Source organism: Portunus trituberculatus, chromosome 47 (assembly GCF_017591435.1).
Source record: "Portunus trituberculatus isolate SZX2019 chromosome 47, ASM1759143v1, whole genome shotgun sequence".
Lineage (NCBI taxonomy): Eukaryota > Metazoa > Arthropoda > Malacostraca > Decapoda > Portunidae > Portunus > Portunus trituberculatus.
Window position 1 is genome coordinate 30,841,412 of NC_059301.1, and position 19,413 is coordinate 30,860,824.

The 19,413-nt window shown below is 38.6% G+C and overlaps 2 protein-coding genes across 3 annotated transcripts in view; both read left to right on the forward strand.

Moving 5' to 3' along the window:
- Positions 1 to 615, forward strand: part of LOC123498191 (Down syndrome cell adhesion molecule-like protein Dscam2) — a 68,838-nt gene extending 68,223 nt beyond the window's left edge. The window contains exons 11-12 of the mRNA XM_045245356.1: positions 216 to 321; positions 527 to 615. Of these exons, the coding sequence (XP_045101291.1) occupies positions 216 to 321; positions 527 to 615 (195 nt within the window). The remainder of the gene's footprint in view (positions 1 to 215; positions 322 to 526) is intronic.
- A 696-nt stretch (positions 616 to 1,311) lies between these two features.
- Positions 1,312 to 19,413, forward strand: part of LOC123520746 (Down syndrome cell adhesion molecule-like protein Dscam2) — a 51,076-nt gene continuing 32,974 nt past the window's right edge. For both annotated transcript variants that reach the window (XR_006679357.1, XM_045283309.1), the window contains exons 1-3: positions 1,312 to 1,451; positions 1,829 to 1,904; positions 4,060 to 4,202. Coding sequence is in view for 1 of the 2 variants with exons in the window: in XM_045283309.1 (XP_045139244.1) it covers positions 4,114 to 4,202 (89 nt within the window). In the remaining variant the exon portion in view is untranslated. The remainder of the gene's footprint in view (positions 1,452 to 1,828; positions 1,905 to 4,059; positions 4,203 to 19,413) is intronic.

Below are 19,413 nucleotides of genomic sequence, written 5' to 3' on the forward strand. Positions count from 1 at the left end.
TGATTGTATTCTTTGTGGTGGAAATTGCATTGCCTTGGGGTTACTGATAAGAAGAGTCTCTCTCTCTCTCTCTCTCTCTCTCTCTCTCTCTCTCTCTCTCTCTCTCTCTCTCTCTCTCTCTCTCTCTCTCTCTCTCTCTCTCTCTCTCTCTCTCTCTATACAGAGAGTGGCTAAAGGGAGATGTGTGGTTGTTTTGAATGTCTGTGCCTCCTCAGGTGATGGCAGTGTCCTCGTCAGCACTGCGAGTCAGCTGGGAGCCACCACCTCACAATTCCACACATGGTACTTGCTTGGTTACCACCTGGGATATAAGTTGGCCAGGTTAGCAAAAGTGGTTTATGCTTGTTTTGTTTTGCAATGTAAATAAATTTTGTTTTCAATTGAACACTCATACTTCACCTTACAAATCCCACTTCTTGCTTGGGTTACTTGTGTGGAGTAGTGAAGCTGAAGGGGCCTACAACTTCACACGAGTGGGAGGAGTGGGTAGCATAGGCGTCACTAGTGCTCGAGTGTCTGGCCTCAGCCCACACTCCCATTACTCTGTGGTTCTTCGGGCTTTCAACTCCAAAGGCACAGGACCAACTTCACCACCAGCTACTGCTATCACCCTAGAAGATAGTAAGTTTGTTTCAAAATACTGAAGCAAACATTATGAAAGTATACATAAACTGTAAAAATATGTTTAGTTTTATGCAATCATGTAAAGCTGGAATGACTTTTTTTTTGGTGTCCACAGAGCCCAGTGCCCCTCCTGGCAAAGTTAGGTGTGATGGGGTGTCTTCAACTAGTCTTGTCATGACTTGGATGCCCCCCTCCACCTTCTGAAAGGAATGGTGTTGTAACCAGTTATCGAGTGGCTTTCTGGAAAACGGCAGCAACGGAAGACAGCAGTGAGGAAGCAGCTATGATGTCAAAAGACCTGCGGGCTCAATTGGATAACCTGAGACCGTGGACAAACTATTCTGTGACTGTGGCAGCCTCAACCAGAGCAGGGCAAGGAGTGGCCTCAACACCTCTAATCTGTACCACACATCAGGATGGTTAGTATCAAAGTTATCTTTCTTTTTCATTGTAAATAACCAATTTTCTTCATTACCTATTGTATGTTTAGATTTATATACCACTATGGATACATATTAAGCATAAACCCTAAATGAAACTGTTACTGTAGGATCTCATTCATGCCTACCACATCACCAGTACCTCTACAAAATTTGTTCCTCCCCCAATTCTTAGTCCCTGAAGCACTGACAATGGTGAAGGCTGTGGCATCTGGTCCAAGAGCTGCTGTAGTATCTTGGGCTCCCACATACCCTCATGGCCGCCTCACACGCTACACTGTGTACTGGAAGGCTATGGGCACCAGCACTGCGGGAGAAATCAGTCGACGTGTAGATCCTCAGTTAACCCATGTGACCCTCCATGATTTATCCCATGTTGCTCATAAGGTGAGTGAGAGTTATCCTTCATTACCACCACCACCACCAACAACAATAACAACAACAGTAGCAGCAGCAGTAGCAGCAGCAGCAACAGCAGCAGCAGCAGCAGCAGCAGCAGCAGCAGCATCAACAACTACTACTTCATTAATAGTGTGCTGATGTACACATATTTAACTTGATACCAGGTGTATCAGTAACATCATAAGCATCAGCTAGGAGCAGTGGTGGAGGTGGTAATAGTGGGAAACATTCATTAGAGTAATATACATATAATGATATACTAGCTGTACAGTGAAGATTCAGAAGTCCATTGTATTTAGTGTTTATATAAAACTTTTCAGCATTAACAATAGAAAATGCAATATGTCTGCTTTGATATGCAGGTTTGGATAACAGCAGCCACAAGGAAGGGTGAGGGACCACCAAGCAGTGTGGTGATGGTCAAACCTTCACACTCAGGTAGGTCAGAGAACTGATGACATTTCATTTCATTTGATTTTTCTTGAATGCTCTCTATGTATACAGGTAACTCGATTTACGTGATAGATGTGTTCCAAGAGGCATCGCAGATATCAAAATTTATGTAAACAAACATGTAATTCTCATAAGAAACAATAGATAATACGGGATGGGATGTGGTCCAAAATGATTCGTACAAAATACAGTAATACTTTGCTTAATGAATGTTCGTCTAATGAATTTCCGGTTTAACGTACTATATAAAGTTAGGCCAAAAAGTCCACATAACGTACAATCACATCTGTTTAGTGAATTTTCTGGGTTTGAATTTGCCAGGTGAGGAACGAACACGGCAGCTTTGCTGTGATCGGCTGGCTCCCTACCTCTGTCTCTAGCGCTCCTGAAGCTGGATCCAAGATTCTTTAATGTCAGAGCAACATCCTGCCGCGAAATGACTTCCATGAACGCTTGAGGACGGTGACAAGGTTGCTATCAGGTTGCTCTGAGGTTGCTGGGAACACCACCTCTGGAGGTGGTGTTACTTTTATATATGCATTTATGTTCAAAACAACATTTCTATTGCTTTTACAACCTTTGCCCCAAGAAAGGATTGTTTTGTAATGCATAAAATGAAATCTTATATGGAATACCAAAAATAAAGCAGAGATGAGATCGCCACAGATGAGCGGAGACTCACAGCGACTTCTTCTTCGCTTCTTCTTATTCAGGCCTGTGTGTTGTCTTTCACCACGATATTAAATTTATGTTTCCACTCATTGCCTGCTATAATGGATATCATATCATAGTATTCATATATCATGCCTTGAGGATAACCTCACTGGCAGTGGTGATAGTGAATTACTAATGAAATAGCGCGGTATTTCCTTAGTAATTCACCATCACCACCGCCACGGAGTCAAGGTTATCCTCATGGCATGAGCATATGAATACTATGATATGATATCCATTATAGCAGGCAATGAGGAGTGAAACATAAATTTAATATCGTGAAAGACAACACACAGGCTAAAAGGGTCACAATAAGAAGAAGAAGCTGAGTCACCGTGAGTCTCTGCTTCATTTGTGGCCGATCTCATCTCTGCTTTATTTTCTGGTATTCCATGTAAGATTTCACTTTATGCATTACAAAACAATCCTTTCTTCAAGGTTTGTAAAAAATAATAGAAAATATTTAATTTTTTTTTAATCCATGTGGTATGTTGGGACCAGCCCAGAACGCATCCCCTATTTCCATAATTTCCTATATGAAAATTACGTCCGCAATGAATTTCCACTATACGAACAACTTTGACATCCCTATCCTGTTCGTTAATCGAGTATTCCTGTACTCTATTTATTTTGCTAAATTAACTTATTTACCATTCTAAATACTAGAAGTGTATTTAAAGTAAAGGAAGAGCAAGAAATGATAAGAGAAAGCAAAAATAATAAGAGAAAACAACAAAATAAAGAATATATGCGTAAACACAACACTCACTGCGTCACTGCCTTCACTACTCACACCACAGTCAGTCACTGTCTTCCTCTGAGCTTTTCCACTTTATCAAAAATTCACTTATCAAAAATAAAATGCAGAAGATGATGAAGGACGTTTTGGGGCCATCTTGGTGAATTATAGGCAGATTGAAGAGATTCGGTCTACTCAGTGCTGGCAGACTGCAAATGAGGCATGAGAAGAGCGGAGCTCCCACCGTGGCTGGCTGCGGAACTCTCTGGCATGCAGTTTGAAATTGCGTCTGGCGCTCAGTTTGAAAATGCGGTTGGGCCAAATCGCGTAAAAGTAAACCGATCGCGCAAATTGAATTAATTATAATATTTTTTTGGTCGCATTATAACAAAATCGTAAATCAAACATGTAAATCGAGTTACCTGTACTGTATTCACTTATCTATTTAGTACAGTACTGTATATACCAGGCCAGTTGCATGCCACATGGGTTGGCCCAGACACAGCACCATACCTCTATACACTCATCATTCACATTCTTAATCACTATCAGCCCTTGGTGGAAAGGAATTTAAGTTTTTTGTACGTACTATGCTACTACATGTCTGGCCACTTCGTACTTATTGGTAATATTTAGCATCCCTACATTCTTGTCCAAGACCTCCTATTGTTTTTCCCCTGATGACAGTGGCAGCTGGTGTGTGGTCTGTAGGTGGGAATGTAACAGCAGCATGGAGGGAGGATGAGTCTCCCATGTGGGGCTGTGGGTATGCCAGAACCCACCCTAGTGTGGACTCATAATGGGGTTGCTGTTCACACCAACAAGGACAGGTGAGGATGTGTGGCTGAACTAAATGTATATTGTTCAATGTTGCAATTTTTATTTATAAAGTAAAATTTTATTTCTAGAAGTGCTAGGAATAGTTTTAATTATTAATTTAGTGTTATTCTATTTTTTATTTTGTCTTAGGTAATGCATGAGAATATATATTTTTACTGAGTTGTATTTATTCTTATTCATATGTAATAGCCAGATTTTGGATTTTATTGTCCTTGTCCCACATCTGTTTATTTTGTCTCCTTTGATTGGTGCACACTTCTGTTTTCATCACACTGTTCTTCTAACTATCCTGAATGGGTATATACAGTCAGTCATGGAAGATGCAACTTATCAACTAAAGTAACAAAAATATTTGGACATGGTTAGAAATATGCTGAAAACAAAATTCCATATCTACAAATTAATATCTTGGCATTTAACCCTCACTCTTGATTACTTGTTGGAATCTTCTAGGTATGGATCTGGCCAAGTTTGTTAAATTATTTTTATATAGGTTTTGCTCAAGCTCCCTATTGCCTTCCTTCAGAGCAATGGTGGATGAGATCATGCATAGAGTGTTGTGGTTCTTGAAGTAATCCCAGTGGTTCTCTTTAGGATTAATCTCTGCAGAGTTTCTAGGTCAATCCATGATGGTAAAATAAACACTCTTTAAGTACAGGGCACTATCATGCTTAAATGCAGCCCTGTCATGTTTCTCAAAAAATGGTAAAATGTGTTTTTTTAACATTAGACACATATCAGGCCATAACATAATCAGAATATTTCACAATTTTAACTGAATACTGTGACATGAACCTATTGGACTTCACTGGCTTCCTGACATGTGCAACCTTAACTCTTGCTACACAGAAGGAATTTTATTTCTGAATAACACCTTAATCCAATAGTTTTAACTCTTTCCAGTGTTCTTATTTTATGGCAAATTCAACTAATTTTTCTTTATCTTGAATAATAGAAGTTGTTTTACTGCCACATGGTACGAAGGTCCTTCTGTAGCCTTTGTTGTATAGTTTGATGGCTTAAATGTTTTTTTTTTTTTTTTAGCAGATGAAAGTCCCTATGTATCAATCCTTGGATTAAAATGAAGGAATATTTTATCTCTACTCTCTTCAGCAACAATTCAGTCCTCCCACTATCTTCTTTAAAAGTCTAGGATGGGGTTTTGGGGGGTATAACACTTGATAGAAACTCAAGATGTATTGGACAGTAGCTTTGTAGTGGCCAGCTCACCTGCAAATTTCTTTAATTGAAACACATTCCACTTTTATTGTGATTGTCCTATCCCTGGTTTCTTTGCTTGTGGTTCTCACACCCCATAAATGCTAAGTAAAGGTAATGTGGGGGAAAAAGCAGCTGGACATTAAATTTAAAATCCCAGTGAAAACAAAGGAACGCTGAAATTCCACTTCCACAGGACTGCCTCAGGTGCATTTTTAGTGAGGAAGGGGTGGGAGGGAAGGAACAGGTGGTTAAATGCCAGAAGTTGCTAGAAACTGATACAGGTGATTTCTGGGCTTCTTTGGCCATAGGAGTTGCAACCACCAAGTGCATTGATTTCTATGGACATGTCACATCTTCAATTATCTTGATTGATGTTTTGCATTTCTTTTTTTTTTTTTTTTTTTTTTTGTGTGTGTGTGTGTGTGTGTGTGTGTGTGTGTGTGTGTGTGTGTGTGTGTGTGTATTCACCTAGTTGTTCACCTAGCTGTAATTTTACAGGGCCTGGGTATCATACTCGTGTGGCCCCGTCTCCATATCTACACACATCCAACTTTCCTTTAAAACTATGCACACCCTCGCTGACACCACCTCCTCACTCAAACCATTCCACACCTCCACACATCTTTGTGGGAAACTATATTTCTTCACATCCTTCAAGCATATTCCTTGGCTATCTTTTTACTATGCGATCTTGTAGTTCTATTTAAGTTTTCCTCTCTCAACATCATTTGCTCATTATCCACTTCATCCAGTCCGTTCAACAGTTTATAAACCTGTATTAAATCTCCTCTTTCTCTTCTTTGTTCCAAGGTAAGCAAATTCATTTCTTTTAATCTCTCCTCATAGGTCATTTCTGCCAATTCCGGAACCATTTTTGTTGCCATTCTCTGCAATCTCTCCAACTTCCTTATATGCTTCTTTTTATAAGGGGACCAAACCACTCCAGCATATTCCAATCTTGGTCTAATTACTGTACTAATTAATTTCTTCATCATATCTTTATCCATATAATGGAAGGCTAATCCAATATTTTTATCAAATTATACGTTTCTCCAAACATCTTATCAATATGAGCCTCAAACTGCCCATGGTCTTGTATTATCACTCCCAAATCCTTTTCCTTTTCCACCTTTTTCAACACTACTTCTTCACCCATCTTATATGACCCTCTTGGCCATCTTCCACTCTTCCCATCTCCATCACATGACTTTTGCTCAGATTAAATTCCATTTGCCACCTCTTGCTCCACTCCCAAATCTTATCCAGATCTGCCTGTAAAATTTCACAATCTTCTTCACTCTTCACACACCTACACAACTTCGCATCATCCGCAAACAAATTAATATAACTGTTTACTCCTCTGGCATGTCATTAATATATACAAGGAAAAGTATTGGTGCCAGCACTGAGCCTTGTGGGACTCCACTCTCCACCACCAACCAGTCCGACTTTGCATCCCTTATTACCGTTCTCATCTCCCTCCATCTCAAGTAGTTTTCCATCCACTTTAACACTTTTCCTTTCAGTCCTCCATAAATCTCTAATTTCCATAACAGTCTCATGTGAGGTACCTTGTCAAAAGCTTTCTTTAAATCCAAATATACACAGTCCATCCATCCTCTCTCTCTTGTATTTTGTCAACCACTCTTGAATAAAAGCTCAGTAGATTTGTTACACATGACCTCCCTTTCCTGAAGCCAAATTGATGATCCGATAATAACTTATGATCCTCCAGGAACCGTATCCAATATTTCTTTATCACCCTCTCACAAATCTTACCGACCACACTTGTTAGAGACACAGGTCTATAGTTAAGAGGCTCTTCCTTACTGCCTCCCTTATAAATGGGCACCACTTCAGCTCTCTTCCACTCTACTGGTACTTCCCTGTTTCTAATGAACACCTTATAATATCATATAATGGATCAATCAATTCTTCTCTACACTCCTTCAATAATTTTCCTGAAACTTCATCTGGTCCCATCGCTTTATCATCTTTAAGTTCCTCCAACATTTTATATAACTCCTTTTAGGTATCTTAATGTCATCCATGTGCACATTTCCTTGTACATTCTGAGGCTTTACAAACATTGTTTCTTCAGTAAATACTTGCTGAAACCTATTATTTAGCAATTCCGCTATATTCTTAGGGTCATCTACTATCCCTTGCTCTCCTTTTAATCTTTCAATGGACTCTCTCTTTTAAGTTTACCATTTATGAACCTGTAAAACAATTTTGGATGTTCCTTACTCTTGTCTACAATATCTTTTTCAAATTTTCTTTCTTCCTCCTCCTTACCCTCACATACTCATTTCTCGCCACTCTATAATTCTCCTTATTTAGTATATTCCTGCTCTTTTTCCATCTTTTCCAAGCCACATCTCTCTTTTCCTTAGCCTTAACACAAGTTGCATTAAACCAATCCTTTCTTCCTTCCTCTCTCGGTTTATACTTTGGTACAAATTTCATAACTCCTTCTTTATAATATTTCATAAAATCTCATATTTCTTTTGCACTTCTCTGATTTGTAACATCTCCCAATCTAATTTTCTGAAATAATTTTTCAAACTTTCTGTGTCCATCTTTCTATAATTCAATCTACCACTCCTGTATGTCTCGTCCTTCCTTCGCTGTGTTGTTGCTATCTGCATTTCCATAACCACATGATCACTCTTTCCCAAAGGACACTTGTATTGTATATCTCCACATAGGTACACTTCTCTTGTTAACACCAAATCCAGTCTAGCCAGTTCATCATCTCCTCTATATCTAGTATTTTCCTTCACCCTCTGTTCCATCATATTTTCCATCATTAGATTTGTCTCTCCCATGCTGTGTGTGTGTGTGTGTGTGTATTTACCTAATTGAAACTGTATTTTCTCACGTCATTTAGACAGATGTCTTTTATTAGCTTTTTTCCATGTCCTCAGAGCTGATTACTTGTGGTCACCTTTATCAACTCTCTGTCCAATATGTCAATCTTGTTCACCAATTTATACATAGTTATCATGTCTCCTCTTGTTCTTTCTTCTAATGTGGTCAGCCCCAGCTTCCTCAGTCTTTCCTCATAGTCTAACTCCCTGAGTCCTGGTACCATCCTTGTTGCCAGCCTCTGTACCCTTTCCACCTTCTTCACATTTTTCTTCATATGCGGTGACCAGATACATGCTGCATATTCTAACTGGGGTCTTATTAAGGTACATAATATCATCATTCCCTCATCTAGGTAGTGGAATGCAAGGCCAATGCCAATATTTTGAAGCATGTTATATGTTTTCCAAAAAATCTTGTTAATGTGTTTCTCCGGTGACAAGGTGTTTTGCACGGTTACTCCTAAGTCTTTCTCCTCATTGGTCTCTTTAATTTTCTCATCACCCAGCCTGTAATCCCTGTTTGGTCTGTATCTACTTCTTCCCATTTTCATAACATGGGTCTTGTCTATATTAAATTCCATCTGCCACTCCTTACTCCACTCATATATTTGATCAAGTTCTTCCTGTAACTTGTTACAATCTTCCACATTCTTTACTCTCCTCATAATTTTAGTCGCAAACATGTTCATGTAACTGTCAATTCCTACTGGCATATCATTAACATAAATCAAAAACATGATGGGACCAAGCACTGACCCTTGTGGAACTCCACTGGTTACCTTCTTCCACTAAGACTTCCTTCCTCTCACCACTGTTCTCATTTCTCTTCCCATTAAGTTTTTTTTTTTTGTGTGTGTGTGTGTGTGTGTATTTACCTAATTGTAACATACGGGAAAGGAGCTATGCTCGTACTGTCCCGTCTCCATATCTACTAATGTCCAGCTTTTTCTTAAAATCATGAATATTCCTTGCGTTGACCACTTCCACGTCTAAACTATTCCATGTTTCCACCCTTCTATGAGGGAAGCTATATTTTTTCACATCTCTCCTATAAGTGGCCATTTGTAGTTTTTTCCCATGCACTCTCGACACTCTTTCATTCCACATACACAGATCTTCCCTATCCATTTTTTCCATGTCAATCATCACTCTGTATATTGCTATCAGGTCTCCCCATTCTCTTCTGTTTTCCAGGGTCGGAAGTTGCATTCTGTTCAGTCTGTCTTCATAAGTCAAATCTCTTAAGTCAGGCACCATTTTTGTTGCAGCCCTCTGTACTTTCTCTAGTTTCCTTATGTGTTTCTTTAAGTTCGGAGCCCATTGTATTGTTGCATATTCAAGCCTTGGTCTTATCATTGCAGTAATTATTTTCTTCATCATTTCTTCATCTAAATATACGAATGCCACTCTTATGTTCCTCAATAAGTTCAATACTTCACCAATTATTTTGTTTATATGTCTCTCTGGCGATAGGTCATTGGTAATTGTCACCCCAAGGTCTTTTTCTTCATGACTGGTTTTTATGTCTTCATTTCCTATCTTGTACATACTCCTGATTCTTCTTTCACTCTTGCCAAACTCTAATTTCTTGCATTTTGTCGTGTTGAACTCCATTTGCCATGTACAGCTCCATTTCCATATTCTGTCCAAGTCTTCCTGGAGTAGTTCGCAATCTTTGTCACATCTCACTTTTCTCAACAATTTTGCATCGCCTGCAAATAGGCTCACATAACTGGACACCCCATCCACCATGTCATTTATGTAGACCGCGAACATTACTGGTGCCAACACTGATCCCTGTGGAACTCCACTCTCCACCAAGCCCCATTCTGATGGTCTGTCCTTAATTATTGTTCTCATTTCTCTTCCTACCAAAAGTCTTCCATCCATTTTAGTAAACTGCCATGCACTCCTCCTACCATTTCAAGTTTCCAGATCAGTCTCCGGTGTGGTACCTTATCAAAGGCCTTTTTTAAATCCAGATATATTCCATCAGCCCAACCATCTCTTTCCTGTATTACATCTATCACCCTCGAATAGTAACATATCAGGTTTGTCGTGCATGAACGCCCTTTTCTAAAACCAAATTGACACTCACAAAGTATGTCATTTTCTCCAAGAAGTCTGTGGTTGGTCTTTACATTTATCAATTATATCCTTTTCTTGTTTCTTTCTTTCTTCTCTTCTAATCAACACATATTCATTACAGTAGCTTTGTAGTGGCCAGCTCACCTGCAAATTTCTTTAATTGAAACACATTCCACTTTTATTGTGATTGTCCTATCCCTGGTTTCTTTGCTTGTGGTTCTCACCCCATAAATGCTAAGTAAAGGTAATGTGGGGAAAAAGCAGCTGGACATTAAATTTAAAATCCCAGTGAAAACAAAGGAACGCTGAAATTCCACTTCCACAGGACTGCCTCAGGTGCATTTTAGTGAGGAAGTGTGGGAGGGAAGGAACAGGTGGGTTAAATGCCAGAAGTTGCTAGAAACTGATACAGGTGATTTCTGGGCTTCTTTGGCCATAGGAGTTGCAACCACCAAGTGCATTGATTTCTATGGACATGTCACATCTTCAATTATCTTGATTGATGTTTTGCATTTCTCTTTTTTTTTTTTGTATTCACCTAGTTGTATTCACCTAGTTGTAATTTTACAGGGCCTGGGTATCATACTCGTGTGGCTCCGTCTCCATATCTACACACATCCAACTTTCCTTTAAAACTATGCACACTCCTCGCTGACACCACCTCCTCACTCAAACCATTCCACACCTCCACACATCTCTGTGGGAAACTATATTTCTTCACATCCTTCAAGCATATTCCTTGGCTATGTTTTTACTATGCGATCTTGTAGTTCTATTTAAGTTTTCCTCTCTCAACATCAATCTCTCCAACTTCCTTATATGCTTCTTTTTATAAGGGGACCAAACCACTCCAGCATATTCCAATCTTAGTCTAATTACCATACTAATTAATTTCTTCATCATATCTTTATCCATATAATGGAAGGCTAATCCAATATTTTTTATCAAATTATACGTTTCTCCAAACATCTTATCAATATGAGCCTCAAACTGCCCATGGTCTTGTATTATCACTCCCAAATCCTTTTCCTTTTCCACCTTTTTCAACACTACTTCTTCACCCATCTTATATGACCCTCTTGGCCGTCTTCCACTCTTCCCATCTCCATCACATGACTTTTGCTCAGATTAAATTCCATTTGCCACCTCTTGCTCCACTCCCAAATCTTATCCAGATCTGCCTGTAAAATTTCACAATCTTCTTCACTCTTCACACACCTACACAACTTCGCATCATCCGCAAACAAATTAATATAACTGTTTACTCCCTCTGGCATGTCATTAATATATACAAGGAAAAGTATTGGTGCCAGCACTGAGCCTTGTGGGACTCCACTCTCCACCACCAACCAGTCCGACTTTGCATCCCTTATTACCGTTCTCATCTCCCTCCATCTCAAGTAGTTTTCCATCCACTTTAACACTTTTCCTTTCAGTCCTCCATAAATCTCTAATTTCCATAGCAGTCTCATGTGAGGTACCTTGTCAAAAGCTTTCTTTAAATCCAAATATACACAGTCCATCCATCCTCTCTCTCTTGTATTTTGTCAACCACTCTTGAATAAAAGCTCAGTAGATTTGTTACACATGACCTCCCTTTCCTAAAGCCAAATTGATGATCCGATAATAACTTATGATCCTCCAGGAACCGTATCCAATATTTCTTTATCACCCTCTCACAAATCTTACCGACCACACTTGTTAGAGACACAGGTCTATAGTTAAGAGGCTCTTCCTTACTGCCTCCCTTATAAATGGGCACCACTTCAGCTCTCTTCCACTCTACTGGTACTTCCCCTGTTTCTAATGAGCACCTTATAATATCATATAATGGATCAATCAATTCTTCTCTACACTCCTTCAATAATTTTCCTGAAACTTCATCTGGTCCCATCGCTTTATCATCTTTAAGTTCCTCCAACATTTTATATAACTCCTTTTTAGGTATCTTAATGTCATCCATGTGCACATTTCCTTGTACATTCTGAGGCTTTACAAACATTGTTTCTTTAGTAAATACTTGCTGAAACCTATTATTTAGCAATTCCGCTATATTCTTAGGGTCATCTACTATCCCTTGCTCTCCTTTTAATCTTTCAATGGACTCTCTCTTTTTAAGTTTACCATTTATGAACCTGTAAAACAATTTTGGATGTTCCTTACTCTTGTCTACAATATCTTTTCAAATTTTCTTTCTTCCTCCTCCTTACCCTCACATACTCATTTCTGCCACTCTATAATTCTCCTTATTTAGTATATTCCTGCTCTTTTCCATCTTTTCCAAGCCACATCTCTGTTTTCCTTAGCCTTAACACAAGTTGCATTAAACTTTGTGTGTGTGTGTGTGTGTGTGTGTGTGTGTGTGTGTGTGTGTGTGTGTGTGTTCCTTAAATTCCATTGTCTTCTTTTCTCTAGAGTGTTAGATTGTCTATCATCATCTTCCATATCATCATCATTTCATTTACTGTGTATGTCTCCTTTCCTTTATCCTGTATGTATGAATATCTATTTCCTGTTGTATTTACCTATTGTATTTTTTCATACTCATATCTTTCCTGTCTCCATATCTACATTGATCTAACTTTTCCTCAAATTTGTGCACACTTTCTGCTGTTACAATCTCATCACTTAATCCATTCCAGATGTCCACCATCCTATTTGGAAAACAGAATTTCCTCAGATACTCACTTTTCCTGATCTTTTTGGGATATCCTCTTGTTCGTCTATCTCCATCCTCTGTCAGTGTTAATAGGTCTTGTCTATCTATCTTATCCATACAGTTTACTAACTTGTACATTATTATTAGGTCCACTCTCTCCTGTCTATTCTCCAAGATTGGTAGCTCCCTTTCTTTCAGTCTTTTTCATAGGTAGGATCCCTTATTTCTGGGATCATCTTTGTAACAGTCCTTTGGATTCTTCAATTCTGGTCTCTTTATATCTATCTGCCTGTATGGTGACCATACCACTGCTGCTTATTCCAGTCTAGGCCTTATCATAATGGTTAATATATTTTTCATCATAATTTTATCCATGTAATTGAACGCCACCTTGATGTTAGTTAATGTCTTGTATGTTCCAGCAAAAAGTCCATTTACTGTATGTCTTTCTTGAGTCATGGTGGCAAGTATGATTACTCCCAGATCTTTCTCTTCACTCCTTTTCTTTATAATCGCTTCTTTCATTTTATATTTCCACATATATCTTCTATTCTTTTCCCATTTCATTCATGCATTTCCTGTAGAAATTCATTTCCATTTTCTCCATTCCAGATCTTGTCTATATCTTTCTGCAATTTCATACAGTCACGGATGTTCCTGATTACCTTTAAAAGCTTTGCATCATCTGCAGATATTTATATAACTACTAAAACCCTCTAGGCTTGTTTGTATATTATTGACTTATACTTGAAACATAATTGGTGCCAGCACCAAATCCTGTGGTACACTACTGGTAACTGTTCTAGCTTGATGTGGTATCTCTTATCATTGTCCTAATTTCTCTATCTTTTAAGTACTCTGTCATCCACTTTATGATATTTTTCTCTATTAAATATCACTCCAGGGCCCATCTTTTCCTTATCAGTCGAACCACCTGTCATCAGTCTTGATACACTTCATCACTCTTTTCTAATTCTAAATATTTTTCATTCAGTTCTCACAATTCCTCTACAATCTTGATCCCCATCATGAATCATGTCTTGTTTAACTATAGTAAATTTTTTATCTATCATGCAGCTCTATCATTTATAAATCTAATAAATTTTCTTATCTAATCTGTTTTTAAACATTGTCAAACTAGTGCTATTTTCTCTCTCAATGCATTCCAGAAGTCTACCACTATGACTAAAGAAATTTTTTTATATCTAACCTGCAGCCTTCTTTCTAATCTTCCTGCCATGATTTCTAGTCCACTTCTCCTCTAATGATCTCACATCTATGTAGTTTGTATCAGAACATTTTAAATAACTCTATCATATCCCTCTTATCATCTCCTCTCAGATCATGTTTAATTCCTTTAATCTATCTCTATACTCCAGGCGCTTTAATGCTGGTATCATCCTTTCTCTTCTCTGAACTCTTCTAACATGTTGATATCCTGCCTATAATTCCACCTGTATCAATACTCTAAATCCTCATAGGAATTATATCTCACCACTTCCTTCTTTTATAACTAACATTTCTATTTATAAAACTCAGGATCCTATTTGCCCTATTTCTTGCTTCTAAACATTGCTTTGAAAATTTCATGTGTTCCTACCATGTGTGTGTGTGTGTGTGTGTGTGTGTGTGTGTGTGTGTGTGTGTGTGTGTCTGTATTTACCTATTTGTATTTACCTATTTGTGTATTACAGGACCCGAGCTAAGCTCTCTGTGTCCTGTCTCCTTGTCCATTCCTGTCATATCTCTCTTTCATCTGATTGACACACACTGCATCAACGACATCACTGCTCAGTTTATTCCACTTATCAATGCTACGATGCGGGAAAATGTATTTTCTCACGTCATTTAGACAGATGTCCTTTATTAGCCTTTTTCCATGTCCTCGGAGATAATTACTTGTGGTCACCTTTATCAACTCTCTATCCAGTATGTCAATCTTGTTCACCAATTTATACATAGTTATCATGTCTCCTCTTGTTCTTCTCTCTTCTAATGTGGTCAGCCCCAGCTTCCTCAGTCTTTCCTCATAGTCTAACTCCCTGAGTCCTGGTACCATCCTTGTTGCCAGCCTTTGTACTCTCTACCTTCTTCACATTTTTCTTCATATGCGGTGACCAGACACATGCTGCATATTCTAGCTGGGGTCTTATTAAGGTACATAATATCTTCTTCATCATTAGTGGAATCTAGGCCAATATTTTGAAGCATGTTGTATGTTTTCCAAAAATCTTGTTAATGTGTTTCTCCGGTGACAAAGTGTTTTGCAGTTACTCCTAAGTCTTTCTCCTCATTGGTCTCTTTAATTTTCTCATCACCCAGCCTGTAATCCCTGTTTGGTCTGTATCTACTTCTTCCCATTTTCATAACATGGGTCTTGTCTATATTAAATTCCATCTGCCACTCTTTACTCCACTCATATATTTTATCAAGATCTTCCTGTAACTTGTTACAATCTTCCACATTCTTTACTCTCCTCATAATTTTAGTATCATCCGCAAACATGTTCATATAACTGTCAATTCCTACTGGCATATCATTAACATAAATAAAAACATGATGGGACCCAGCACTGACCCTTGTGGAACTCCACTGGTTACCTTCTTCCACTCGGACTTCTTTCCTCTCACCACTGTTCTCATTTCTCTTCCCATTAAGTAATTTTCCATCCATTTTGCTAGTTTATCATTTACTCCTCCAGTCATCTTTAGTTTCCACATCAGTCTATTCAAAGGTAGTCCAGGTAGATAGCATCCATCCATCCCTCTCTGTGTGTGTGTGTCAGTCACTCTTGAATGTGTGTGTGTGTGTGTGTGTGTGTGTGTGTGTGTGTGTCTTCATTTACCTTGCACAATAGTGTGTGTGTTGTATTTACCTAATTGTAACATACGGAAAAGAGCTATGCTCGTGTTGTCCCGTCTCCATATCTATTAATGTCCAGCTTTTTCTTAAAATCATGAATATTCCTTGCGTTGACCACTTCCACGTCTAAACTATTCCATGCTTCCACCCTTCTATGAGGGAAGCTATATTTTTCACATCTCTCCTATAAGTGGCCATTTTAGTTTTTCCCATGCCCTCTCGACATTCTTTCATTCCACATACACAGATCTTCCCTATCCATTTTTCCATGCCAATCATCACTCTGTATATTGCTATCAGGTCTCCCCTTTCTCTTCTGTTTTCCAGGGTCGGAAGTTGCATTCTTTTCAGTCTGTCTTCATAAGTCAAATCTCTTAAGTCAGGCACCATTTTGTTGCAGCCCTCTGTACTTTCTCTAGTTTCCTTATGTGTTTCTTTAAGTTCGGAGCCCACTGTATTGTTGCATATTCAAGCCTCGGTCTTATCATTGCAGTAATTATTTTCTTCATCATTTCTTCATCTAAATATACGAACGCCACTCTTATGTTCCTCAATAAGTTCAATACTTCTCCAATTATTTTGTTTATATGTCTCTCTGGCGATAGGTCATTGGTAATTGTCACCCCAAGGTCTTTTCTTCATGACTGGTTTTATGTCTTCATTTCCTATCTTGTACATACTCCTGATTCTTCTTTCACTCTTGCCAAACTCTATTTTCTTGCATTTTGTCGTGTTGAACTCCATTTGCCATGTACAGCTCCATTTCCATATTCTGTCCAAGTCTTCCTGGAGTAGTTCGCAATCTTTGTCACATCTCACTTTTCTTAACAATTTTGCATCGTCTGCAAATAGGCTCACATAACTGGACACCCCATCCACCATGTCATTTATGTAGACCGCGAACATTACTGGTGCCAACACTGATCCCTGTGGAACTCCACTCTCCACCAAGCCCCATTCTGATGGTCTGTCCTTAATTATTGTTCTCATTTCTCTTCCTACCAAAAGTCTTCCATCCATTTTAGTAAACTGCCATGCACTCCTCCTACCATTTCAAGTTTCCAGATCAGTCTCCGGTGTGGTACCTTATCAAAGGCCTTTTTTAAATCCAGATATATTCCATCAGCCCAACCATCTCTTTCCTGTATTACATCTATCACCCTCGAATAGTAACATATCAGGTTTGTCGTGCATGAACGCCCTTTTCTAAAACCAAATTGACACTCACAAAGTATGTCATTTTTCTCCAAGAAGTCTGTCCATCTATTCTTCACCACCCTCTCACACATCTTAGCTACCACACTTGTAAGTGACACTGGTCTATAGTTCAATGGGTCTCTCTTGTTACCTGATTTATAGATTGGGACAATGTTAGCTCTTTTCCAGTCTTGGGGCACTACACCTTCCCTTAATGAGGCATCAATTACTTCACAAACTTTTTCTGCCAGTTGCTCCTGCATTCTCTTAAAATCCATCCTGATACCCCATCAGGTCCCACAGCTTTTCTCACTTCTAAACTCCCCATCATATTCTTGATCTCCTCCACAGTTACTTGAAACTCCTTCATAATCCCTTTCTGTTCCATTACCAGTGGTTTGTCAAAAGCAGTCTCCTTTGTGAATACCTTCCAAAGCATCCATTCATAGCCTCTGCCATTTCCTGGGATCCTCACTGCATACTCCATTTACTTCTAAACTTTCAATACTTTCTCTATTTTTGATGTTGTTGTTCACATGTCTGTAAAAAGCCTTGGTTGGTCTTTACATTTATCAATTATATCCTTTTCTTGTTTCTTTCTTTCTTCTCTTCTAATCAACACATATTCATTTCTTGCTCTTTTGTAACTTTCCACTGCTTAATCCGTCTTTTCCTTCTCCACCTCTTCCATGCATCCTCTTTTCTTGTTCTAGCCTTTTCACATCTATCGTTAAACCAGTCCTGCTTTCCAACTTCTCTATGTTGTCTTATTGGTACAAATTTTTCTCACCTTCTTTGTATATTTTTATAAATTCCTTCCACTTTTCATTTGCTCCTTAGCACTCTTGAATTTCATCCAATTTGTCTCTTGAAAGAATTTCTTTAGGTTTCCAAAATCTGTCTTGGCATAATTCCATCTTCCCACTTTATATTCTTCATTTCTTCTAGATTTCTCTTCATCTATCACCTTGAACTCCAAAACTGCATGATCACTCTTTGCTAAAGGGCACTCCACCCTCATCTCCTCAATGACCATTGGCTCTGTACTAAAGACCAAGTCCAGTCTTGACGATGCTCCCTCTCCTCCAAACCTAGTATCTTCTTTGACCCACTGAGTTAACACATTTTCCATTGCCAGTGTCAATAGTGTATTTCCCCATGTTGTCTCTGATCCTTCCATTGACCAGTCCTCCCAACACACCTCTTTACAATTAAAATCTCCCATCATTATAGTTCGTTCACAGCCACCCAACATTTCTTCCAGACATGTTCCTGTATCACTTATCATTTCTTCATATTCCTGTACTGACCATGCATTTGTCTTAGGTGGTACGTGTGTGTGTGTGTGTGTGTGTGTGTGTGTGTGTGTGTATTTACCTAGTTGTATTTACCTAGTTGTAGTTTTACAGGGCCTGGGCTTTATGCTCGTGTGGTCCCGTCTCCATCTACACTTATCCAATCTTATTTTAAAAGTATGCACACTCGTTGCAGACACTACTTCTTCATCCAAACTGTTCCACGTCTCAATACATCTCTGCAGGAAACTATATTTTTTAATATCTCTCAGACATCTTCCTTTTCTCAGCTTTTTACTATGTGATCTTGTGCTTCGGATGTCATATTCTTCTCTCAAGATCAGTTTCTCATTATCCACTTGGTCCATTCCGTTGATCAATTTATAAACTTGTATTAGGTCTCCTCTCTCCCTTCTTTGTTCCAAGGTTGGTAGATCCATAGCCTTTAGTTTCTCCTCATATGTCATCCCTTCAAATTCTGGAACCATTCTTGTAGCTATTTTTTGTAGCCTCTCCAATTTCCTTATGTGTTTCTTTTTATTAGGGGTCTGCACTACTCCTGCATATTCCAATCTGGGTCTTATTATAGTACTTATCAATTTCTTCATCATTTTTTGTCCATGTATTGAAATGCTACTCCAATATTCCTTAGCAAATTATATGTTTCTCTAAAAATTCTATCAATATGGCTTACTGGTTGATTGTTTTCTTCCATCATCACTCCTAAGTCCTTTTCTTTTTTGACTCTCCAGTTCTACTCCATCTCCCATCTTATAGATTCCCACAGGTCGTCTTTCACTCTTTCCCATTTCCATGACATGGCTTTTGTTTACATTGAATCCCATTTCCCACTTCTTACTCCATTCCCAGATCTTATTTAGGTCTTCTTGCAGTATTTCACAATCCTCTCCTCCTTTTGCTTTATAACTCTGCACAGTTTTGTATTGTCCGCAAACAGATTTATGTAGCTGTTCACTCCTTCTGGCATGTCGTTAATATAAATGAG